Source organism: Siniperca chuatsi, linkage group LG13 (assembly GCF_020085105.1).
Source record: "Siniperca chuatsi isolate FFG_IHB_CAS linkage group LG13, ASM2008510v1, whole genome shotgun sequence".
Classification (NCBI taxonomy): Eukaryota; Metazoa; Chordata; class Actinopteri; order Centrarchiformes; family Sinipercidae; genus Siniperca; species Siniperca chuatsi.
In genome coordinates, this window is record NC_058054.1 from 11520725 (window position 1) to 11547848 (window position 27124).

The following is a 27124-nucleotide window of genomic DNA, read 5'->3' on the forward strand; positions in this document are numbered from 1 at the left end:
TCATCACATCTGTTTCTGAAGTATATACATGTAGTCTGTTCAAACTTAGTCCTAACTATCTCCACTTGCCCTTCCCTATGGGCTTCTTCCCACAGGTTTCCTTGAACTCACACTGGGGCCTCCACCACACCTAATTAACAAGTTGATCTGCATGTTTTTGAAAGACCCATCAATAAATAAGTGTAAGAAGCGTTTAATGTCCTGCTTGGCGTCACCGGTTTTCAGTTACAGTGGCTTCAGCTGTCTCTGAAATAGACTCTTGGGGTGGAACAAAAGGGATTAGGTAGCCATGTCAAATCCTCGAGAGGATCAGATTTTGAGGTCCACCTGCAGTGCTTTTCCCTCCTGACCATGTATCAGCATTGAAACAACATTGCAGTCACTGATTTTAACAGATAGGCATGTTTCTAATGTGAACAGGGAAGTCTATCTAAATGCAACAAAGATTTTGCAAGTATAGTCAAACTTGTAATATTGCTACAGAACAGAATCCAAGATTAAGGTAGTCAGACAGATCCCACTCAATTGTTTTAGCAGTTAATATGCCACAATTGTCAGTGTTCACTACTTCCTTGTTTACAAACTACTGTAAATGGTGGAAAAGCCCTGAGTCACAGTATCATGACAGGAAAGGGGCAAAATGCCGTTTCAGCCAAATGTTATTTTAAAAGGGAAGGGCAATAGGCCGCAGCTTGCCCCAAACGATGGTACACATATTTTCACAATGAGGGTCACTTATGTGTGAGCAGGGCTCAGGAAGGGCTGTCAATAGACCCCTTTATGAGGCGCTGAGGGGGGAATTAGGCTGTCAATGGAGGGGACTAAGCCGCGTATGCCATATGTCCACACTCGGCCCTGGCCTGTTTGTTTTGATGGCAGCACGAGACTGGCGTGACTGCGGGCCTTGTTTACATTGGATGTGTGTCAAGCAGGAGAGTTCCCACTAGATGAGAAATTGACCTCTCAGATTGCATCAGAGCCACGGGTGCACTCCATTTCCAGTCAAGGCTTCTGGAGTCGGCCCTTTTACTGTATTAAAATAATCAGTCCTGACAGTTTGATAATCCGAGTTACGCATTTGCAAGACAGAGGGGGTGTTTCAGAAACGTGGTTCAGAAACGCAGGGCTTATTGTGAAAAGCTCGTCTTGACTGTCAGTCAGTTTAAGAACTGCGGGTTCATGAATTTGAAACAGACTAAACACATCAAGCACAGATCACATCAATTGACAATAAAGAAAATTGTGATGTTTGTGGCCACAGAGCAGTACATATTAAAACACATACTCTGGAGAATCGAGTAAAAAACAAAAATCAACAAAACCACATTAACAAAGCAAAACACAACTTTTGGCAGCCTGTTGTCGACCAGCAGTGAGTTCACACTTTGACACAAGTTCCATGTGAGTAATTTTCTTTGTATCGTAAGTGCTGGAAACATGACATGGTGCAACTTTGAAGTATCAAATAGGACCCCAGACAAGTCATTTATGTTACAGCAATACAATTAAATAATTAGCATTTTCTAGAAACTGGTTCAACCTGAAGTGAAACTACAGCAAGCTTGAAAACGAGCCTGACCAGGACCAAGCTAGTCTGGGGGGATAAGTTTTCATAGTAACTTAAGTTTGACTTATCTCAATCACTTTTATGAAACAGAATTTCCTGAAAATAAGCCTCATTTATTGGTCTTTCTTAACTAGTAATCATGCTTTGTGAGACACTCTACAGGTTCTCTTGTTTTTGAGCCTGAACAGTGGTTTTAGCATCTGTGACATGTCTTACCTGAGCTGTCTGTTTATTTTATTGTTTTTATGTATTTTATATTTTATCATTCACTGTGGTATTTTATTTCTCTCTCTGTGAAGCACTTTGTTTTGATAAGTGCTCTATAAATAAAGTTTTATTATTATTATCAGTATTATTTAAAAGGCCCTAGAAACCTATTTTCCCAATCAGGTAACTTAGTATGAGTGATGGGTTCATAAATTAAACACAACACACAATTTTCTGCCAAAGTTAGAACAGTTTTGGTTATTTCACATGAGAGATTTCTGTATTTCTGATTTTGTCCTTGCTTTTCTCAGAAGTGGTGTGCGGCTCAGCTAGAAATATGTCACATATTCCCACCAATCAGAGTTTAGAAACATTCAAATCAAAATCTGTTGACAGTTGTGGGGTTGTTTGCTGTTATCAAACAAACCACACCCACACAGTTCTGATAAAGCAGTTTAACTCAGTTTTTGAGAAATAAACTCAAACGGTATTTATTTATTTATTTATTTTTTAACCAAACTTTGATTTTAACTATTGCTTAGTCATTAATATTCAATGAGTAACTTGCTAGCTAGCATACAGCTAAAATCTGCACAGTGACCTCAGACAAAAATTCACTTCGGTTTATGTCTGAACATACCCTGAGAAAGAGATTCACTTAAAAAGGTCCAATGTGTAGGATTTAGTGGCATCTAGCAATCACCCTCCCCTTCCAAGCGTGTAGGAGAAACTACGGTGGTCCTGAAACTCAAGCAAAACGCTAACAGCCCTATCTAGAGCCAGTGTTTGGTTCGTCTGTTCTGGGCTACTGTAGAAACATGGCAGTGCAACATGGTGGCCTCCGTGGAAGGGTACCCGCTCCCACTGTAGATGACAACAGCTTATTCTAAGGTAATGAAAATTATTTTCAGGTCATTACACACTAATGAAAACATACTTATAAATATTATTTTCCATTTCTGCCAATAGTTCCTCCTAAATGTTACACACTAGTCCTTTAAATTTAAGAACAGTCCAGTGATTTCTGTTCACTCAGTGCACGCTAGATTCAGGTGAAGCAAAAACATGTTAGTCTTGTTTTGATTGAACAAGCAAAGCAATTTATTTACAAACATACACAGGTATTAAATTTCGCCCATGAGTCTTTCCTCAGAGTATTTAGTGTGCATCTTACCATGAAATCTTTGAGCTTGCAAAACAGAAAGTATTTTTTCACCTTAAAATCAGCATAATCCATGCTTTTCTCATACAATTTGGCTTAATGTTGATCATTTCAACTCAAATACCATTAATACTTAGAGCAGCATTAAATACCATTTTTTCATGTGGGCCATACTGTACGTTCCTGATTTGGTGGCCTCTGAATACTGTGGTACTGTGTGAGACAATTTCAAGGTAATAAAAAAAGAAAATCAAGTTGAGATACATGCCAAATAAATGGAATAATACTTGTAAAATTGGTCACATTTGTAAGGTTGTTAATTTTCACTGTTTTTTTTTTTTTAAACATCTTAGATTTCAAATCCACAAATGTTGATTCAAGTTATATGCAAATCTTGATTCATCATTGAACCCAGTTTAGGTTTTTCTCCTCCTCAGAGAGGTCAGAGGTCAGGCCAGCTAAAGAGAAGTGTCCCTGAAGCCTGGAGGGCCTCAGTGTCTTGCTTAAGGATATTTCAGCAGGTGACGGACATTTTCTCTCAACACTAGAGCACCCGGCTGTCACTCTGCTTCTAATCCCGATCACTGCTTAATGGCATTTTTGCACTCATGAACAGCTCTTCAAAACTACCTTCCTGACCCCATTATCGCACTGTAAATGTGCTAGCAATACACTCTAACATAGAGCACAGGAAACTCCACACCGATAAAAGTGGTTCTGGTCTCCATAAGTCCATAGCAAGCATTTGACTGGTAGAAAATGAATAGAATACTTCAGTGAAAATAGGAAGTCCCATCTTGTCTGCAAGTACCTGTGTACTATCAATCATTACTATTCATGCGGATAGTTGTGGCTAGAAAATTGTGAATAAACCATAAAAGAGAGAAAAACAATTCAAAAGGTCCATTCAAATGACTTGTGTGTGGTGCTTATGAACACAGCTTATTTTTCAGGGTTAGTTCCCAAGCTGATTAAAGGTCTGAAAAAATGTCCCCGTCTTGAAATATTCAAAAAGTGCACTTTTAAGACGATGACTTGCGAAAAGATGAGTCACTCTGAGGAATTAAAGTCCAGCCAAAACCAGCCACTTAAAAGGCTTTTGTTTAAATTTTACGCAGGTCAGGAGGCAACCAATCATACCAAAGTTTACAAGAAGGAGATTAATGAAAGGAGATGATAAAAATATTACAATCATTGGTTGCTTTCACTGAGAAAAAAAGTTCACCATCAGATTCAAATGAAAAAAGCTCTCTTAATCAACAAGAGGTCTAAAATATACAAAATGAAGATGAAGACGTCAAAACATGCAAACTACTTGTTTGCAGACGGTTTAATCCTTTCTTTCAGAAGACTTAGTGATGATGAATGTAGAAGTTAAACAATGGAGAAGAGTTTTAGAAATGTGTGTCCCTTTGGCTGATTTCAGGTCTCTGAGAGGAAGGAGCGTGCTGATGAACAACTGCAGTTGAGTGACAGCCAGCGGTACCTTAGAGCTGTCACACGGGGACGAGGAGAGGTGGTGGGAGGATGGATACCGTGGGAAGCAGAGGATCAGGAAGAGAACCTGGTTTGTTGTCCTCCTGATCGGTCAATAATGCTAGGAGGTCTGCAGCAGGCGTCTGTAGTGGGGCATGATCTCGTGTTCTGGCAGATGCAGGTTGAACTCTAACGCCACCAGGACAGGGAACTCGAAGGCTATCAGCTCTCTGCGGTTCACTCTGAACCTCTCTTCCAGTTTCTGCCAGAAAAAAATAAATTAAAAAATTGAGAGTTAAGATTAAACATTAGATACATGCAATGCTGCATTTCTAATTGCTTCTCAATGAATCATAACCAAACCTGCTTATTTTTAACCAGCATTACAGGGCTGGCCCTGCTCTGCCTCACAGCAGATTTGGACAAGAGGAGATGTATGTTTGGATGGTTGACAAACCTACTGTTGATGCAATCATCATACTCTACAAGCCAACAACAAAATGGTAGCAGAGGTGAAATGTTATGATTTTACTAACACAAAACTAAATTTGTTGTTTTTGCCGGTTCTGCAGAAATGTAACCATAAGCTAATTTGCCACTCTAAGAGCTTTCACTAAAGGGGCACTCCACTGATTTTACACATACAAAATCGATTTACTCTTCATAAGAAGTACTACTCAGCCTGTGAATAAATATTTATAATGTCTTCAGTGGCTCTGGAGGGAGCTTTCTAAAATCATGATGTATGAAAAATGGGCATTTACTTGGCAGGGGGGGTGTAAGGAAAGACACTATTGTTATGGGAATTTTAGGAGCCCAAGTTTTTGGTCCTTATTGGAAACAAAAGATTTGGTTATCTCAACATCTGGTGCATCATTTTTGACCAATCTGTTTTTAAAGAGTAACTTAACACCCCCTGAAAATCTGATTTGTTTTTCTGACCTCCAGTGGTTCTCACCTTGCTGCAGAAGAAAAAGGAAAGCTAAAAGTTGGAAAAAGTAAGACGACGAGATGGAGCAACGGCAACAGGCAGCATGCATGTTGGCGCATGTGCACTATAATATTGAAAGGTTATGTCAACACTTTATTTCACACTGTGACTGCAATACTCTTTCCATTTTCTGAATTTAGTCTTTTGTGCATGATGGCTTCACTGTGTCCCGTCTACTTAAAATTCCTAATCAACAGGTATACCTGGTAACCTCTACAGTTGTATGCAAAAGTTTAGGAACCCCTGACAATTTCCATGATTTTCATTTATAAATATTTGGGTGTTTGGATCAGCAATTTCATTTTGATCTATCAAATAACTGAAGGACACAGTAATATTTCAGTAGTGAAATGAGGTTTATTGGATTAACAGAAAATGTGCAATATGCATCAAAACGAAATTAGACAGGTGCATAAATTTGGGCACCCTTGTCATTTTGTTGATTTGAATACCTGTAACTACTTAGCACTGATTAATTGGAACACACAATTGGTTTGGTGAGCTCATTAAGCCTTGAACTTCATAGACAGGTGCATCCAATCATGAGAAAAGGTATTTAAGGTGGCCAATTGAAAGTTGTTGTTCTCTTTGACTCTCCTCTGAAGAGTGGCAACATGGGGGCCTCAAAACAACTCTCAAATGACCTGAAAAAAAAGATTGTTCTACATTATGGTTTAGGGGGAGGCTACAAAAAGTTATCGCAGAAATATAAGCTGTCATGGTCCACTGTGAGGAACACAGTGAGGAAATGGAGGACCACAGGCACAGTTCTTGTTAAGGCCAGAAGTGGCAGGCCACATAAAATATTGAGAGGCAAAGGCGAAGGATGGTGGAACGGTCAAAAACAGCCCACAGACCACCTCCAAAGACCTACAACATCAACTTGCTGCAGATGGTGTCACTGTGCATCGTTCAACAATTCAGCGCACTTTGCACAAGGAGAAGCTGTATGGGAGAGTGATGCGAAAGAAGCCTTTTCTGCACACACGCCACAAACGGAGTCGCTTGAGGTATGCAAACACACATTTGGACAAGCCAGCTTCATTTTGGAATAAGGTGCTGTGGACTGATGAAACAAAGATTGAGTTATTTGGTTATAACAAGGGGCGTTGTGCATGGCGGCAAAAGAACACAAGGTTCCAAGAAAAACACTTGCTACCCACAGTAAAATTTGGTGGAGGCTCCATCATGCTGTGGGGTTGTGTGGCCAGTGCCGGTACTGGGAATCTGGTTAAAGTTGAGGGTCGCATGGATTCCACTCAATATCAGCAGATTCTTGAGAATAATGTTGAGGAATCAGTCACAAAGTTGAAGTTACGCCGGGGCTGGATATTTCAACAAGACAACGACCCAAAACACTGCTCAAAATCTACTCTGGCCTTTATGCAGAGGAACAAGTACAATGTTCTGGAATGGCCATCCCAGTCCCCAGACCTGAATATCATTGAACATCTGTGGGGTGATTTGAAGCGGGCTGTCCATGCTCGGCAACCATCAAACCTAACTGAACTGGAGATGTTTTGTAAGGAGGAATGGTCCAAAATACATTCATCCAGAATCCAGACACTCATTACAGGCTATAGGAAGGGTCTAGAGGCTGTTATTTCTGCTAAAGGAGGCTCTACTAAATATTGATGTGATTTTTCTGTTGGGGTGCCCAAATTTATGCACCTGTCTAATTTCGTTTTGATGCATATTACACATTTTCTGTTAATCCAATAAATCTCATTTCACTACTGAAATATTACTGTGTCCTTCAGTTATTTGATAGATCAAAATGAAATTGCTGATCCAAACACCCAAATATTTATAAATGAAAATCATGGAAATTGTCAGGGGTTCCTAAACTTTTGCATACAACTGTATACCTGGTTTTTAATATCTGAAAGCAATGTCAGCAAAATCTTATATTTGAGCGTGGAAGCCTGTCACTTAAAGGGTCAGTTTACCCAAATTATCACAACCATATTTCCTCACTTACCTCTAGTGGTGTCTAGTCATGCATATAGTTTTGGTTTGAGCTTGTCATGTTTTGATTTATCTGCTGTTAAGACGTCTGCCACCACCCCCAGTGGAAATTTGTTTGTGGTGCTCACAGCATTGAAAAATTACATTTAAAAAAAAAAAAAATAATTCTTTTGCTAAACAACATCCTGGTTGGTCAGAATAATCCACAGACTTCACTGCGGACAGTTTTCACCATGTTTGATTTGTTGACTTTGATTTGAGTGAAATGACCCGTTAATGTGGTATGATGAGAGGACACAAGTCATCCAAGTATGATCGAGGCACAAAGTTATGATTTTTGAATGTGTGAGTGAGGAAACTTACATCTATCAGGAGCTTGACCTCATGTTTCTTGAGATCACCACCAATCTTGGCTGCCAGAAGGACACAAGCTCCAGCACAGAGTTTACGATTCTGCTTGTTTAGTTTGCCTTGAAGAACGAGTTTCTCAAAGTAGACGAAAGCCATGGCTACTGTCGGTTCCTCATAACCACATTCATCCTGGGCCAACTTTCTTATCTCCCTTTTCAAGCTGCAGGGAGGTGAAAAAGGAGAGAATGAGGAAGGAAAAGAGAGAAAGGGGGAAATAAAGTTGAGGTTAAAGAAGAGAAATAAAACAGGTCATGGTAAAGTTAAATCTTTATTTTAAAGGAAACGTGCTTAATATGACACAGTCTATACATTTCTGTCTGTTTTACCTCCTAATCTTGCTGAGTGTAAGCCTTATGTGGGGGAATTTCTCCTTGAAGGTTTCGTTCATGTCCTTCTTGAGGTCAGAGGGTTTGACGTATTCAATGACCGTAGTCTGAAAAGAAAAACCACTGGTGGTGTCACAGTGACCACACTTTCAGCACTGAGCGAGGTGACTGGATCCTCACACACTAGTGTTGGATTCCAATGTCTCACAATAAGGCCTTACAGAGAGCTGGTGTTACCCATGTCACTTAAAGGATAAGTCTGGTGATATTCCATTTTTTTTTCTTATTGTCAACAAATCCCATGAAAAGACTAGAACCAACAATGGATTGATCTTACTAACACATATCTTACTGTGTGTATCCGAAGCTTCGTATAGATTATACATTGGATGTTGAAAAATATTGAGAGATGGACCAACACATTGTTGGTTTTGGTCTTTTCATAGGATTTGTTGCTGATAAGAAAAAGATTATTGCCAGCCTTTTCCTTTAAAAACCTAGTGGAAACGAAGCATTTTGCTAATCGACCTTTCCATGCCTTCACCTGGCTTCTATTAAACAATCCTTAGTGCTTGTTATAACATGCTTGGAGTACCAGGAGGGTGAATCACATTACGGCAGAATAATGAGAGTTGGGGCTTAGAATAAGATCCCTGAAGAACAAAGTGCATTTCTAACACTTTGAATTGTTGAATCCACAACTTAAATTTAAGATGTTCTCAAGCCAAAAGAAATCTTTACTGCTAGATATGCAGGCTATTTCTGATTTATTAAAACATAGGTTTTATTTTTGTAGCTTTGGCAATCATTCCTCTTAGTAATAACATTCCCATTACAGTTTACAGACCAACTTCTTGGTTCAACTTTGACCTACCATACTTGCTGTAGCTGTGCATGTGGCATTATTACCAACACTATGGCTGCACTCACTTCTAGTTTGACCTCCAACACTTAAACCCAATTATCTAAACCACTTTATCTGGCTCGTTGTATTTATTTATTTTCTCTTCCTGCTCCTTATATCCTGCTTTTTTATCTCAGCCAAACTCATGCATACTCCTAATGCAAGTGATTGAACTGCGATTTGACTGTGATAAATATTTTTTTTAATTGTTTTGTTTGTGTTGTCTCCAAATTTCACTGAAAGTACACCTAAAACAATAATACAATCTTAATATAATCTTAATAAAATAATAACTAAGTGTAGGATTGTTTACAAACCATCTGATCGTAGCATTGTCGCTGTGTACCCAGATCTGAGCAATGACACTGGTGTAGAGCTAAAACCATTAGTCGATTAAACAGTAGTCAATTGAAAGAAAGTGAACTGGCAACTCAATTTATCATTTCAGTCATTTTTCAAGCAATGGTGCCAAACATTTGCAGGTTCCAACGTCAAATATGTGAGGATTTGCTGCTGTTCTTTGTCACATATGACAGTAAATAAAATATCTTTGGGTTTTGGACTGTTGTTCAGAGCTCTTTGAATGTCTCACCTTGGGCTCTAGAAAATTATTCGCATTTTTCACTATTTTGACATTTATAGACAAAATGATTAGTTGAGAAAATAATCTGCAGATTAATCGACAATAAAATAAATCATTAGTTGTTGCTGTGATTACGGGTTTTCCTTGCTGATAGAAAAGATGCCAGATGTACAGAAGTAAGACCAAAAAAATGGAATTATCCTTCTGTATAATAAAAGTCTCCACTGCGTAGAAGCGATTAAGTAAGGACACACTATGCAGTGGTGCTAAAAATGTAGGGATGGCTCTTAATATGCATGTATGGTATTGCAGGCGCCGCATGGAGTGTGAATAATGGCATCCACCCTGAACACCATGCTACTGATCATAAATTGTGAAGGAGAACGAATGCTTATCAATGGTCATAGCCCTAAGAAATGAACATTATGCAGAACAGCACTGACTTTGCATGACAGAAAATATAGTCCACTATGACCATGCCTCACACAAACTTATGTCACCACATAAAAACATTTCATTATTCCATGTTTCTACTGTGAGGATATGATTACACAAATCTAAAAGCCACCAAACCTGCTTTTTTAAAAGTCACATTTAAAATGACTAAAGTGATGTTTTCTTTGCTTCATATTCATATTCTAGGTCATACAAGTTTCCTCAATTGCATGCAGAGTATAAAAAAGCTATTATTATCCCCAGCATGAACTTGAAAGTTCAGTTAGAGAGTCATGTTTTCTAAGCAGCCTGTGTTCAACCAATGAAATGCCGAGAATTTACTGGTTCCATTCCTGTAGTAAACACAATAGCCATTGTTGTGAAACGCTGAGATTTGTAATTGGAGGAAGAGAAAAAAACAAAAAAAAACAAAACACATAATCTGGCCTTGAACATTTTAACTATGTCAATCCTTGTTGTGTATTTGGCCAGTCTCCGTAACAAAAATAGAACCCAGGAAAGAATGAGGAGGGAGTCTAGTCAGGTTTGTTTTTCTTTTTCCAACCACGATAAAACATCCGTTCTTTTCCAGAAAAAGTGCGAGAGTGATGCAAATACTACACTATCTGTTGCTCTGGTGAAGTGGCTGTTTAATAGCTCCTGCCCACTACACTGGGATAAAGTATGTGTATTCATTCAGGTCCCAGAAGGTGGGAGAGAGTCTTGGCCAGTGACCTTACTGATTAAAACCGTCTGACACATCCTCTTGGCTCCTTTTCAAAAACAGCTGATAAAATTCAGGCGGATTTCTTTTTTTAGGAAGAAACTGTCGAGGCAGAGAAATCTTTCCGGAGTGTTATTGTTCTTGTGGGGGGAAAACTGAGCACAAAAGGTCCATCATGACAAAGATAACCATTGAAAAAAGCATTAACAGTGAGACATTGCAGGACATTTCAACAAAATATGTCAAAACAGAGGTGGATCTGTTTCAGCGAATTATGTCCTGAATGAAAACAACCTTTCCATCCAGCTCTCAAGAGGACAAGGCTGCAGTTGCTACTGTTGTTATTGTTGTTGCTGGTGGTGATGATGTGTTGGCTAGATTACTTTCTCACCATGTAGGAGGGGAAGATGAGGACTCTCTTGTGCTTTCCACAAGGCCACTGCGGGTCATCCAGCAGATTGGGGTCGTACTCGCGAAAGTCCCCCAAATCATTCCCTGCCACGAGCAAAACACAGCAACAGAGGTTGAGCCAGAAGTTAACATTTGCACTATATCTTTTCCAATGAAAATATACTGGATAATAAAAAAATACATCTGAGGGTGAGGAATACACAACATTCATAATGAAAAAGTTCAGTACTTGTTGGCAGTCGACTAACCTGTGTCTAAGCTGCTCTGGTTGCTGTTGGCTCGGCCCAAACTGAGGCTTCTATGGCTGGCGTTACGAGACTGAGAGAAGGACGAGGTGGAGTCAATGGTGTTTCTTCGACCACCCAGCACATTAGTGGGATACAGGAACTGGGTGTAGGACACAGTCTGCAGACACAAGTGTTGTTATAATTTCTGTTTCACAAGAGCCTAAAAATGTCTGCTCTTATATAACACCTGTTCAACCAGCAGCATTTTGTCAAAGCAGGAAAAGCACAGGTGGTTCCACTGACATTAGCGATGGCTCCGTTTCATTAAGTGTCCCAGTATATCATACCAATGAGCCAGCATGCACAATAACAGGAGCCTGGAACTGACTTGACTCCTAAATGGAATGCAGTTATTAATCATGTGATTAATTGCACCAGGGGGTTTCCTGCTATGGCATGTCAAAATGCTGCTTGGAAAAATGCCTATTGCCTGGTTCAAATATGCTAAAAACTGTGTTGATTTGTGGGAATTACCTTATTGAACACTACATATGAAACACAAGTCTTCCAAGTTTATTTTTTTAATTGATCAAAAACCCAGTGCAATGTTTAAGCTAAACAGTTTAGTATATAAAGGCAAATAATTTGGCTGACTAGCTAGCTTAGTACCATTCTTGTCTGCGTAGCAAATAAGCTAGTGAACTAGCTAATTTTCCTTCAAAATTCAAGCATTGGTGAGCTTTGATTGAGCAAATAGAGCAGTTCCTTATTAAATAGTTAATATAGTTATCCTAGTTCTTCTCAGTAATAGCCTTGCTGTAACTTTGTTTTTTCATGTGTAGAGTAAATGGTACCATTGTTAATTTAAGAGCTTCCCCAAGACTGAATGAGAGTAAATCGAGACTCATATACACATACTACTAATTATACTCTTTATGTTGCAGCAAGCATAATCACAATAACATCTAATTTTACCCACTAAAGACCAATTAGAAAATTATACACCATTACAATATTTTTTTGTTCTCTCTTTTGTGTGAACTGGTCATTTAAAAATATTTATTTTGATTAGTCACAGTAAGTATGTTGTCATATTCATCTTGTTATCAATAATGATAAAAGGATTATATTCCCCCTCCACACAGCATACTTCTGCTGGCTTCTCACCTTTCCATCAGCTCCTAACTCCACTCCCTCCAGCCCGATCACCATCTCCTTGGCACTGACGCCTCCTGACGGGTGCCGCTGACGACCTCCTTCCAGCTTTACATCCCTAATGAGCACAATACCCTTTAGAGCTTTCACCCTACAAACCATCCTACAGCTTCTTCTAATTCCTATCCCTTTCCTTAACCTTCTTGCTGAGGCCTGTTCTAGCTCACCTGCATATCTCTACCTCACAGATAGGCCCTATATCGATCTGCGCTCATCAGCTGGCCTAGTTTCTGTAATTGCCCATGTCTTTGGGTACATCTGAGGGCAATGAGAAATAAAGAGCACCTTTGGGAGGAAGGATGGAGGAGAGTACAGTTTTGTTCTAGCAGTCACTTCAGATTCAGCTGCTGCCTCACGTGTGCCTGAAATGCCATACTGCTGTGGCAAATATGGTCAGGTCAAATGCTGAAGTAGAAAACAGACGACTGGAGAGTAAAGTGTGTCAGTGGAGTAAACAGAGGAGAGCCCTCGACTGAACACATTTTGTGTTGGCCAAATATTTCTGTATTTAATGTCTGCTGCTGGGAATGTACAGTCGACTGGGGCAATCACATGCAAAATTAAAGATTATGTGCCCATTAAGTCATATTTAATTGGCATTTCAATGTTTGGATATGGAGATAAAACCACAGCAGCAAACTAAATAGTAAAATATACTAATTAAAGTAAACATTTGTTACCGCTATGATTTAACTTCACTTGATGATTTTAGGTCACTGCCAGTAGAGGCTAATGACTGTGTGCACTGACAAAAAAGATTACATGCCTGCTGTCCACTTTATTCACACTCTGCCATACTGAATAAATGATACCAAAGAGGTAATGGCAAGCCGAAGACTCCAATTCTTTCCAGCAATTTAAGATTTGTGATTAAAAAACATTTTATTTGTGAAAATTAAAATGCTGAAAACAAAGGCAGAATAGACACTCATAGTTCCTAACTAAAAACAGAGAAATATTATGTGCTGAAATGTATAGCAGTGAAATGTCAAGAACACAAAGATAGCCAAATATCCACCTGTGTTTGTGTAATATTAATTTCAGCCTTACATTTACATTTCGTAAAACTGCAGACATTAAATCTTAACACTGTCTTATATTTTTACTCCTCCCTTATCTTCCCTAGCTCAGTCTTGCTTTCTGTTTAAAATGATGACCAGATCAATAGAAGTGACACAGTAGAAATGACACAGAGGGCATTCACATGACTCTCCCAGTGTTTTGATGATATGTGGGGCCAATCTGTTATAATGAAAACAGTGTTATCTGGGAAGACAAGCACATCAGTACACAATGTTGACAGATGCATCATAGACATGGAGATCCCCAGGCAGGAGACGTCTCACAGAACAGTGGAGATTGAATAAAAAGGGAGAAACATAAGAGACAGAAAGCTTTCTAGGGAGAGAGCTTTTCTATGAAAGCAATCCAGAAAATAAACTGCTGAGATTCAATCTGCTGAGAATAAGGAGCAATGAAAGGAAATCAAGAAAAGCTGACATTACTTAATAACATGCATGAATAGGAATCACTGGCTTCAAACATCTGTATGTTAGTAGTGTTATAATGTATGCAAAGTGCTATCATGCCCTGCGTGTTTCCAAATCTAGAATGACTAAAATGAATAAAGCATCTTGGCCCCTGCTGACTACTTTACTACCAAATACTTTACAGCTCACATAAACAGTTTAGGGTTGGGTTGATTAGCTTGTAATAATATTCCACCACAGTCTTGCCCAAACTCCACCCATTACACTAAACCTATGAACATAACTAAGTTATACTTTATTAATCCATGTGAGGAAATTTGTTCTAGCTACCTTTTTACCCCGGAAGCCAACTTGAGCTGATCTCCAATGCCAGGAGCATTGCCTAACATGCATGTCTGTTAGGGTCTGAGGAACTGAAGTATATAAGGAAACCCATGCCAACACAGGGAGAACATGCAAAGTCCACATAGAAAAGCCAGAGTCGAAAGACGAAAGTGGTATCAATCTTTTTTTCCATTTAACTCTTGGCAAAAAAGCAAATAAGTGTATTTCCCAGAATGTCAAACCATTCCTTTGTATTAAATTATTTACTGATGTAAATGTAGGAGAATTGTCCTCATTATGTCCCCATATGTTTTTTGGGACCATACCTGGCTGCTGTGCAAAATTTGGCAATTTTTGTTCCTGGGGCAGTAGTTATAGTAAGGACAGAGATACAGAAGAAAGAAATAGAAAAATTGACATGCAATCAGCCGTTTGTGCCCGGCAGTCTAATAAAATGTTTTGCAGTTACAACACTTAACTGAGCCAGCCAAAGTCTGACTGTAAACTGTCAATTAGCAGCAATGAGCAGTCAAATGTGCATATTGGATAGCCCTGGGGGTTTATTAACCCCTGACCTTGCACTGATTGGCTGGCTTAGGAAATTCCACAAATGGATTGAGCCTTTTATGCACTTAAGCCCCGGTGTGGAGCTTTTCTTTCTGTGCATTGTATTCTCTGGTGTTTATCTGTCCCCTTTCTCTTTTACTTCCTCCAAAACACATCGTTTCATGTGACTGGGGGGTGTCAGAAACCAAGGCCGTATCAGAGCTATCCCCATGCAAGCCAGGTGGGTTCACATTACATAGGGCCTTGCAATGCTTAAACAAAAAAAAAAAAAAAACAAAAAAAAAAAATGAAACAAGCGTTGTCTACAGATAAGCCAGAGATGTTTTCTGCTTTAGCACCAAAACATGTAATGTAATATGTAAACTCTACACCAATGCAAAGAATAAACAAAAAGGGTTAATTACAAACTGTCATGACTGTGTGCAGTGCAGGCAACAGAAACTCCAGTCTGCCAGCATTGTGGATAATTAGACCAAAGACAACACATGAAAATGATTTAAGGGCTAAAGATTCGAAATCTAAGAAGAGCAGGAACCCTGGGAATCTTAAATGCTAAACAGCAAAGCCAGCGACAGTTGCAACAGACAGAAATGGGTTGACTTTAACAAAAAGGATGAGTGCCCAATAGCCACCGGAGCCATTATGGGAAAAGCAATACAAGCAACAAGCATTGGGCTACAATATAGTCTAGGTATATATGAAATGAAGCCTTTGAAGGCCATTTCAGCCCACTGTTTATTATTCATTAAACGTTAATGGTAAAAATGCATCCACCAAAACCAACCCTTAGCAATGCACCAATCAAAGGAGAGTACATCCACAGAAAAAGAGGGATGAAAAAACAAAGGGAAAGAGGGAGCACAGGCTGGAGGAAGTTACAAAGTTCAGCATGCTGTAGGATACATACCCTGCTTGGCTACAATCTCGATAGGGCAGGACAGAAAATACACTATAGAAGGATCTTCTGCCACTGATAAGGACTATCCTATAAAAACAAAAATAGTAAACAAGCTAATCAATATCTATCTGACAAGATCCACAGGTTAAAGTTGGAGAGAGTGTGCAGTAAAAATAAGAATGAAGAGGATGAGCTGAAACTTCAGTATGAGTGTGTGTTGTTTTGTAGTATTGTAGCACATGTAGCAAGTAGTCAGTGGTTTGGAGGCAACAATGATGCATTTTTGATACAAGATCGTATTTTATTGATAACTTTTAACATATGCTATTTTTAAACTAAATTGCCTTGTACTTGTTTAAACATGCATACAGTATCCAATCAGAGATGTTTCCCACTCACCAGATGTCAACAGCACAGAGTTTTCGTGACACTACAACAACCTCAAAATTGCTTCTTTTAATAGCTGCAACTCACAGACACATGAATCTCACTACTCGGCCAAATCAGCATAAGGACATAAACAACGTGAGTCATGGGTCTGGATATGAGGAACAACAACTGACTTAATTTAACAAGTGGAACTTATCAAGATGGTACCCTGATTGTCTAAATAAGAGATACTGTACTAACTTGCACACAGATCTGCTTCTTCTCATCAACTAAATGCTAAATAATAGAACTTAAGATTAACAAATACATCTACACCAGTACACACCAGAACTAGACTCTGCCCCACAAAACACAACTGATTTAGATTTCAAGTCCAAAGAATGTAACATTGATAATGATAAAAATCACCAGAGCAGTATTACCCAGAAACACTTTGTAGGTCTCTGGCCTTAGATTAAACAACCGTCACTGTGGTTACATTCTGCACACCCAGTAAAATATTAAAATGAACGCCACTGTTCCAATTTTTTTTTTTATATTTAGGGATTTGCTGTGCTGAATACATGATTGTGTAAACTGACACAATGATATGTGATTTAGCTTTAAGTAGTCAGAGTGATTTCATGGTGCGATTCCAAACTTTTTAACATAAATATTAAAATAAAATTCAATCAGATTAAACTCTGTGTAAATGGACAGGGTTCTCAATCAATTACATTTCATTTAGAAGTCAGAATGAAATGCAGTGAATGGGCCAGGCCTGCTTGCCTACGATGTGGCTTGAAATGTGAGAAACATCCAAACTGCAGTTCATTGACTGGGGCACTGAGGACTTGTATTGACTAAGGGATGGCGTTGTTTGCCTTCATACCTTCCATTGCGCATATCATGTTGCCTCATGTTCTTTATGAAGTGGATCTTCTTGAAGGTCTTTGGTCGGGGTGAACCCGATAGGGTTCGACATCTAAGATGTAAAACAAACAAAACATCAGTACCTCAAAAACAGAGAAACTGTGCCAGTGGGATACATTACACTGAGCTGAATTTCTTAGTTTAGACACACAAAATACAGTAGAAGACAATGTGAATAAGAACGGTTTTGCAGTTTACTACCTGCGTAGAGGAGCATTCTCCTCAATGTCCTCCAGTGTTTCAAGTGAAGAGCGCTGAGAGATGAGTCTTCGTCTGGGAAGGCAGACAGAGGGAAGGTTTGACGTTAGGGGATATGAAGAAACATCGTCACACCAAACACACGACCAACTGTCCTTCTCTAAAAACAGCTTTTAGAAGAAATAACTCTCTATTATTATAATAAAATAATAATAATAATAATAATAATAATAATCATCATGATAATCCTTTTCGTGATATTCTTTTTGGCCAAACACATGGGCACATGGCCCTGCAAAGCAATTTGATTAAAAGGCAAAGCGCTAAATCAAAGTGAATTCCAAAGCACTACCTGAAATGGCAAGAGTGGGCACTGAAAGTCCATCCATTTTCCTCACAAATTGAAGTCAGTCTAGCTTTTAGAATGAAACAAGGTATCAGCATTCACAAACAGTGCAGATAATTTTAACCATATACTCCATTTACCTACTTAGTGCAAATCAACGTGTCAATCAATGTGTATAGTGGATAAAGCCACTATCCACCTGACTGTACTTTTACACAACTACTGAGAAACTGAGCATGGAAGATACCTATCACTCATTTTCATCCAATGATAAACAATTTGCTGGTTATAAGTAGGGCTGGGTATTGTTTGAAAATGTTCGACATTTGTGCCAATACGATACCCAGGTTTTTCGGTATGATAGCAAAACAATTCCTTTTTTGATACCTTAGTTTGAGGAAAACAAGCATGTTTAACCCCTTTAACCCAAATACGTAAAGTTCCTCTATGCATCAATGTTAAATTAAGAGTTATGATCATCCATCAACACCAATGTGTGCCTGTGTGGTCAGTGATCACTCCCCAATCTTGCGCAGATCAGAGAATTTTCCAGGATCAGAGCTGCTAAGAGGATAACGAGCTGGCTCTGCAAGCACTTTGTGTAACACATTTTGTCACAGATGGCCTTTATTTCACACTTTAGTCTCACGACTCAACAGGCTAATTCTGCTGGACCGCTTTTACATGATCGGCTGCCAATTTAAGAAACAAACCCACATGTGATAGCTAAGTATGCCTGAGCTGTTCCAAAATTAGGTTGTAACTGCATGTTTAGCACCAGAATAACAACATAATCCAACTCATTAGTCAGCCTCACAAAGTGGCCACATTTAAAAAATAGTGGAAATTAACACATTAGTGGTCATATAACAAAAACTTGACACATTCTCCCAAAGGGTCGATCTGTCATCAAGAACTAAATAAATCTGCAGCAGAGTCTTACTACTCAGCAAAGCCAAGAGGATGAGAACAAATGACATGTTCACACCATGCATACTGTATATCATCTTGGACTATCTAATTCTTTTCACAATTCAAAATGTGTTGTAATGCTGCAGACCGGGCAAGGCAAGCTAATGACACTTGACCTGACCCACCCCCTCTTCACTGAGCATTTCAGCCAAAGGGCGAGACAGCGGAGTGTAAAGCAGAGTGGCTGGTTAATAAACGACAGAGCAAGAGGACAGATTGACAAAAGATGACTCTGTCCTTGAGAATCTCCCAGGCTTTAAACCAACACACGCTGAGTGAACACTGTATACAGGAGGAGACAGGGGAAGATAAGATGAGCAGACAAGAAACCGAGGGCCTGAACAGTACATTTTTTAGTCCAAATGATCAGAACAATGGGCAGCTGACATCCACACTGTCTCTGCTTGTGAGAGTTGAAAGGGTCAAAATGAAGGGGCGTGACCTCTGCCTGAAGGTCAGATGAGTGGGATCATATAATTTATGGTCTTACATCATCCTTCTCCAGTGACAACCCTGAGAGATTGATTGGCTGGATAAGGATCTGAGGTTACAGGCAGTCTAAGAGGACAAGGCTTCTAGTTTCTCTGATGGTGCATTACGTCATTCCTAACTAATTTATGTTCAATTAAGCTTTTGGAACAATTTAGGTAATAAGAAAACATTTCCAAGGTGTCATGCTTCCGTATTTTGATGTATTTAGAGGTGAAATGAGACGTCGGCATGGAACATAACACTATTTTTAGCTAATGAGAAAGTAAAAGAACCTTGTCTTAGTCTTTAATCCAAAACCCACTAAAATTAAGCAATTCTATCTGAAGGCTAAGCTTAAAGCTGCACTAATCAATATTTTTATATGAACCATGGATCAAATGACTATGTGTAATATGAAAGGTGTCGCTCGTAGTAACAAACCCACAGAGAATTATCACCTGACACTGCAGTTCTCCTTACCTCTACAGAGCGTTCAAGATTTTTTCAGCTTTTTGTTTTGGTTTTATGGCCAGCAACTTTACTGTTTCGGTTCACTCTCACTAGATGCAGCAGGCTTGCCTGGGTCCAGACCTTTGAATCCGCCCACTCCATCAAGTTGACTGATTCTAGTCTGGCATTATGACACGAAACAGCAGTTTCTCGGCTGAAAAAGCGAGCGATCCAATGAGTGCGGCAGGGGGACTAACGATTAGCCAATCAGCCGCACGGGCGGAACTAAAGCTATTGTCAAGCATTGTCAAGCTGTGCGCTGGAACCAAGGAGGAGTAATAACAATGGTGACCGCTATAGACAAGATAGACGCTGCTATCGAGGCTGTTCTAGATAGATTAAAAGTAAGCAGTTTGTTTTTACTTCGCTCTACTCTTAAAACCCCGGCAAAACCAGTATGTTGGCAGGCTACGCATCAGTGTCGACTTAAAATGACGTTAGAGTCAGGCAGATACGTTGGTCTCTAGTGATTGGTTAGGGAAAATCAAATCCGCTTCCCCCACGGAAATCAGTTAGAGTGGCGTCAGACTAAAGATGGTAATGGAGTGTAAAGAGTTGACAATTCTGTCTGATGATATCAGGCAAGCAGCAGGCAGCTGTTTTGAAAAAGCAAAAAAACACAACCCTGATAGACCCACTGTGCGCTTCCAGCCCGGCCAGAAACAACAGAAACAAAGTTTCATCTAGTTGGTTCACATAGTGGAGCATTTAGCATCTGAAGAGCGAGATACTTTTCTCAGGAGTTGGTGGAGATCAAAACAGAGCTAAAAGGAGAGTGAATACTGGACTTAACTTCACCAGGTGGCCAGAGACACTATTCCAAATGGATGCTAACGTTTCTCTGCACTTTTCCTATAGAGCAGGTCTAGACCATACTCTTTATAATATTTTTTTTACAGACACCCAAGAATTCCCATAAACTTCAGCCAAAGCTAATATAAGGCTCCAGCAGTCTGATTTAGACAAATCAAGTGTGTATCTTCCAAAGTTACTGTGTTTTTGTACAAATTCCCTCTCTGGGTCCCCAGACAGTGTTTTCTTGCAGAGCTTCAGTGGAGGGATAGTAACACAAAGATGAAATTTCACACTAAAATGCTTGCAACCTTGGAAGCTACCCACTTGATTTCACTAACTTAAGACTGCTGAAGACTCATGAACTTTGGCTGAATTTTTGCAGGAAAGGAAGAATATAGATTGTATTGTCTATTGTCCCATCTCTTACAGTGATGATGGACTGATCATTTTACAGCTATGGACAAGAGAAATGATTACAGCCACCAAAAGAGCTCAACATACATTTAGGCATGAGTATTGTCCTTTAACTCTGCAAAGAGTGTTACACTGTATCCCCAACCGTGCCAAATAACCCCTTATTGTAGCCATTTGTCTCAATTCTGTCTCGACAGCATTCATTTTTCCAGTCCAAGTCTCAGTGAATTGTTACTGTTTTTCAAAAATCATTGACCAGTTGGCCCATGGGCATGTTTCCAGTTCACGAGGACACAAATGAACTGTGAGGACTTTGATCCTGGCACTGTAGATGTACAGCAGCACCAGGACGTGTTTTTAATACAAAAGATGTTTTCCAGGCCGGTACCCATCCTGGAAACCATAGCACAGGCCAGGCCACTCATTTAATCAGACACAACTCTAACAACCAGGGTTAGAACAGTTTCTACCCAGTTTGACATTAACAAGGCCCGGTCCGAAGCTTGAAAGAAGCCAGTATAAATCAGTGGCAAAGGAGCAACAACAAGCATCCCTCAGTATCTCAGACACAAATCCTGCTATTGTTGCCTCAAGTGATTTTGTTCAAGCATGTTTCATAAATGCAACCCATGAAGCATAGAGCTATTTCTACTGCAGACACAATGCCATCCTCTTGCAATGAAAATTTCAGAAAGCTATTGATAATCCTGCCCAGTGGTGCCATCCAATGAAGCTATAAAACTCAAGTGGACTATTTAGATGTGGAGATTAAACAGTTTCACACGTACGCCCTATTGGCAGCTTGCCACAGGACATAGTCTTCCATTTTGTCAGAGAGTCGCTGAGTGGAAATAAATGTAATGTTCTGTGCTTCTTCACACAAATACAGCCCAGGCAAACGGAAATGTGATTATTCAGATTTTTAAAAACAAAAATCCAGTCAGATTAGTTCAGCCTCTCTGATCCTCAAACACAACAGGAGTACAAATGGGATGTATCAGCAGATTTGAAAAATAAAATGGGCAAAAAGGAAGTTAAAGAAACAGAAAAAGAAATAAAATGGTTCTGGTGTGTAGAACAGCAATATATGGTACTGTCAGCTGTGCAGGGTCAGAACAAGTCCTAATGTGTAAATTTAACTCTGGATACATGAAGTATACACATGCTGACCTTTGTTAGTCTTGTCTTCTACTTGACACATCTTATGGGCTTTTCAGAGTGTTTGTTGACAGCTCAGAGACTCTGAAGGAAAATGAAGCATTCTTATATAATCCTGTCATTATGCCAACCATGACCTCAGCGAACAACAATCAACCTCATAACCAGAAGTATGTGACCCAATCACACAAAACTCCACAGGACCATTATAATGGCTTGTGCTGCTTGTTTTCCAGCCACAGCCTCTGCTGCCTCATGCTAAAAAAGAATCATGTTAAAATCCTGTAAAGTACATGATTCTGCACTACCTAATGGTGATGGGAAAGTAACTAAAAGAAGACTTAACCTGCCCATGTTTTAGGGAGGAAAGGATGAAATGAAGATAGCTCTATACCTAAGGCAGACAAGGCCAGATGGTGATAGGTGTGCTATATTTAAAGCACAGCTCTTGGCATGCTGATTCATGATGGATGCTGAGGAGTGGAAGGAAAGCTGAATATGAAATCATCCATCATTTTCATGCATTAGATTCTGATGAGGATATGGTCTAAAGCAGCTTTGGCTTCAGAAAGTCTATTTTGGCGGAACATCAGAGGCTCTGCGACTTCCTGAATGGGAGCAGGACTGCAGGATAAAAGTCTGAGGGGAGAGTGTCTCCTGGGAGAGGAAGTGGGGGACAGAAAATACAGAGCAGAGAGCCAGGCTGTTTCTCAGAAAGCCTGGGCATCCTGCCTCTCCCAGCCAGGGACCTCTGGACACGTTTCCACCAGCTGCCCTCAGAAAACAAACCAGCCACTGTGCAGAAAGCTTGTCTGTCTGCGCGCCGGTGGAATATGGCCGTGCTCCATCAGCAGGTTGCTTACTTATCAACATTAGAATTCATTTTGTGTGGACATCCTCCAAGCACATTCCAAAAGCAGGGTACAGTCAGGGTTTAACAACTTTATACTGTATATACTGACTGAGCAACACAGCGGCTGTGTAGAAATGAGATGTCAGATATGCAACACTGTGGCTAGGGGTGCGTATTAAACCTCAGTGCTTTTTTGGTACCAACTGAAATGTGTCCATAGCACAAAGTATCGAAAACTGACAAGTGCTAAAAGCTGGCAGAGAATGTTCTGAGCATACAATTTATGATTAAATCATAATTTTGCCAATTTCTGACTGTATTTTATTCAGTTCTTGCAGAGCTGCTTGTGTTTAACATTTATGAAGTTTGGCTTCCTTTGAATTAAATAGATACATTATCTGCCCAAAGTGTGGTGGCAGTAGAGCATTTAAATGTATCCAGTGACGTATTTTTGTGAGATACAATTTAATGCAATTCAAAACCACATGCATACAACTCGACACTATTCATTACCACCATGTATACCTATTTGAACCAAACAATTTTCACTTTAAGACTGAAAGTTCATTCTTGACCTTGAAAACAGCAGTTGACAGAAAAATCTTACCACAAGGTCCATTTAGTATTAGTTCTGGAGCTTTCGATCGTATCACATGATCTCAATTGTAGATTTTCAAATTTCCATTTTTATGAGCACTTTAAGGACTTCTCGTCCATGTTTGTTCAAAAATTGAAGCCCGAGAACAGCTCATAATGGATTTTATGGAGAGACTGTTCTGTCAATTGCTGTCCAGAATGAACTTTCTATCTCGACTTTTCAGCCAACATGAACAGGAGGTCCTTAAAGTGCTCAGGAAAATGGAAATTTAAACATCTACAATTCCATGACTGGGACATGAAATGACCATAACTGGGCAAACACCATCTGTTGAGGGAGATTGTGTGATATGATTGTAAAACTCCAGAACAGCTACTAAAAAAGGACTTTGTTGTGAGATTATTTTGAGCCTGTGTATCGCTTCAACTCTGTTTATTTTTGAAGCTGTAGTTAATGGTGTTGTACTAGATTGTGCTTCATTATAAGGCGTTTTTTGTGTTGTTCATTCCCTGTACTTTTTGAGCGTCAGTAAACTATAAATGGTCTCTCAGAAAATACAGAGTGCATTTAAAAATTATTAATGGAGTCTTGAGTGTTATATAACTTATTTAATACACTTCTTTCACTATCAAAAAGTACAGATTAAGACTTTCGGAAGCTGTTAGGTTGGCAGTGCAATTTCCATGAGGTCAGGAAGGGAAACTAAATGCCTATTGAATGTTTCAACATGAAGCAGAGCTTCCTGAGAACTCTGGCAGAGGCACCAGAGGGAGGAGAGGATTTTGGTATGAGAGGGGCTCTGAATGGGAAGCAGAGCAGAAGATTTGACAGCAGGTTCTGACATTGAGAGGACCATGAGACGACTGTTACTGACAGCTGTCCTGCTGTGAGGTGTGACCCTCCAAACTCTCCTTGTACCTCCAATGTTAAGATGAAGTGAACAAAGAGGGCAAATAAAAAGACATCCACATGGAGCAGCAAGCCCCAGTTGTATATGTAGTTGAACAGGGGTGTAGAGTTACAGGATGTTTACAGAGAAAGAGACAGCAGGTGTGTACCAGGTTATGGAATGATATTTGCTAAAAATAATTTGAGGTCTAGCAAATTTGACAAAGGAAGACAATGAATTAATAACAGATTTGCCAAATTGTGAAATGCACAAGGAATCCTGCTAATCTACTAACCTTTAACAAATTAAACTATAATCTGGCTGCTGCTGTAGCCTGGTGGTGATATGTAATATATACACACAACAAAATAAAATCCAATGGATGGTTTGTCAGTGGCATCTTAGTTATGCAACAAGATTTTGAAAACAAATGAAATATATACAGTTGTCTGCAGGACTGATTTTACCAAACATACATGAGGACTGACTGGAGCAGTCAGTATGCATGCTTGCAGTAACACGCTTTATAGATTGGTTGGGGGTGGGGGTGGGGGCATGGTTAATGTTTTGTTTGCTTGTCATCATGACATCAGTGTACAGTTTAATGGTCTGACAGTGCAGATCCTGCATCGTTACACCAACCACACTGTACAGCATGTTCCCAAACACCAGACAGTTCAGTAAAATCGTTGTTCACACAGTTACCTTGACCTCTGCAGCTCTATCGCAGAGTTGGCTATCTGGCCGCCCTCCAGGGAGTAGTTCTGGGAGGTTTGCCTGGAGTAAGGGGCAGGTAGGATTCCCTGAGTGTACGTCTGCAGCCTCCCTCTAGTCGAGACTGGGACCGCGGAGAAAGGCGAGCTGAACGTCGAGGGCGCGAAAGCGTCGCCCTCCGTGTCTGTACTCGTTGGGGCAGCTGCGGGACCCATCCCAAAACTGGCCCGACTGCTGGCGAGGAGAGCCTGGTTTGCAAAAGCGAGCGCCTGGGCGGCCGTGGTCGCCGCCGCCGCCGACGCCGCAGCAGCAGCAGCAGCAGCAGCTCCGGCGGCGCCAGCAGCCCCGTACGACGAGCGCTCTGGAGAAACCAGGCTCTGTCTAGTCCTAGCTTCAGGCGAGTTATCCTCTTCGTTTCGATTGTCTGCATCGTCTTGCACGGGTCGACCATCTAGAGAAATGTTGCTGAGAAAAGACAGCGCCGCTTGCCTCCTCCTCGGGTCTATGCGTTTCCGTGTATGCTCGATACTGGAGTGCTTGATCTGTAGCGTGGATGTGTTGCTGCTCGTGGCAGCCGCCATGGTCCACTTCCAGCGATCCGAGTCCCCGTACCAGCGGTCTTACCTTGCTGACATTAATACTGTGTTAATCGTGCTTGTGTCGGTGCATGGTAGTGGTCTGTCTTTTAAGTACATGCGTTTAACTGGGTGAAAACAGGGAGGTCACGTGTGTGCAGTATTGTGGCAGCACAGGGAAAATTTGGACCAATGGGCTGTCAGGAATACATGCGGGTTTTTGTTTTTTTTAGCTTTTCCTGACTGCTGAAGCCAACACTCGCTTCTCTGACATGGCATGCCAAAATTACACAAACTGATCACGGCCTCTCTAAATCAGTCTGACCTGCACAATTTTAGTCCGTAAGCAACATTTTCCATCTTTTCTATCAGTTTGGATAACACATTCCTACAAAACATGATTAACTTTGAGAGCAGCTTTCTGCATTACAAATTTCACTCAAGCATGGCGAAAGAGCTGCTTGCTGCTTCCTCAATCGGCACAAGGCGCAGTTATATGCACAATGATCAATGGTTGCTGACAGAATGGGGCCCGGCTCTGTTTGTTTTGAGAAAATAGATCATTTTCTGAACTGTACAAGTCAGCATATCTGCAGCAATTGCGCCATCTGTCTGCTTGACATGCACTGCGTGTGCTGTTTTTGGCCGTAACCCCATTAAATGTGCCATCTAGTGGTTTTTGGGTGACAGCCGCAGTAGCTTATGCAGGGCCATAACCAGCACGTTCTGACGAAGAGCTCAAGAAATGCATTGTAAAATGTGGCCATTTAATTGAGGATGTATTAATGTATTGAATAGGCTTATATATGTTCCTCAAATTTAAGATAAGTCTTTACTGATCTCCAGAAGGGGAAATTCACAGCATTATGGGGAATCCTGCACACTCCCCAAATTATCACAACTTTGTTTGGTAAAATTCAAATGGACATGAAAAAAAGGAAACAAGACAAATGCTGTTGTTTGCCCTATTCTGCCCTCTCAGGTCTTGAAAGAAATTGATGGTAAACACTCCCTGCCATGGTCGGATTAGGGGGGCTGGGAGAACAAAAATGACTCCTGTTGACCCCTGTTATGTACTCTGTTTCCGTGTTCCCCCCAAGTAGTCTACATCTGACATTGAAAAGTCTACCGTCTTTTCAATCCCTTCTTAAAATGTTCTTTTATTGGAAAGCATTGATGAATATTTAATTTGTTGCTGGGTTTTATCATCCCACTCTTGCCATTTAAATTAGTTTAAACTTTTATTTTAACCCCCCAGTGTTTTATGATCCCTGTGTTGTTTTTATTAGTTTTTGTTTCTATCTGCTTTTTCTTTCTGTAAAGCACTTTGTAACCTTGTTAAGAAAAGTGCTATATAAATAAAGTTTATTATTATAAGTACAGGGCAAGCAGCAGAACACACACGGCAGCTTCTTCATTCCAGATCCAGAAAACAACCAGTGC

General features: G+C 40.1%; 1 protein-coding gene across 2 annotated transcripts; it reads right to left on the reverse strand.

Moving 5' to 3' along the window:
* Nucleotides 1-2851: 2851 nt before the first annotated feature.
* On the reverse strand, nt 2852-25868 carry cables1 (Cdk5 and Abl enzyme substrate 1). 2 transcript variants are annotated; one of them, XM_044218226.1, is made up of 10 exons: nt 25098-25868; nt 17390-17461; nt 17148-17240; nt 15896-15973; nt 12560-12665; nt 11414-11570; nt 11146-11249; nt 8109-8215; nt 7735-7942; nt 2852-4674 (listed from the first exon to the last, which is right to left on the reverse strand). In XM_044218226.1, the coding sequence occupies exons 1-10, from the start codon at nt 25685-25687 to the stop codon at nt 4534-4536; spliced, it is 1656 nt and encodes a 551-aa protein (XP_044074161.1). In that variant the 5' UTR covers nt 25688-25868; the 3' UTR covers nt 2852-4533. The 2 variants fall into 2 exon arrangements, with proteins under 2 accessions (XP_044074161.1, XP_044074162.1); XM_044218227.1 differs by lacking the exon at nt 15896-15973 and having other exon boundaries at nt 25098-25861.
* Between the last annotated feature and the right edge of the window lie 1256 nt (nt 25869-27124).

Coding starts and splice junctions, on each gene's coding strand:
- cables1 (XM_044218226.1), bottom strand. CDS start 25,687: ATGGCGGCTGCCACGAGCAGCAACACATCCACGCTACAGATCAAGCAC. Junction 15,974..17,147: donor CATGATATGCGCAATGGAAG/GTATGAAGGCAA, acceptor TTGTTTTTATAG/GATAGTCCTTATCAGTGGCA. Junction 4,675..7,734: donor AGGTCAAGCTCCTGATAGAT/GTAAGTTTCCTC, acceptor TTTTTCTGGCAG/AAACTGGAAGAGAGGTTCAG.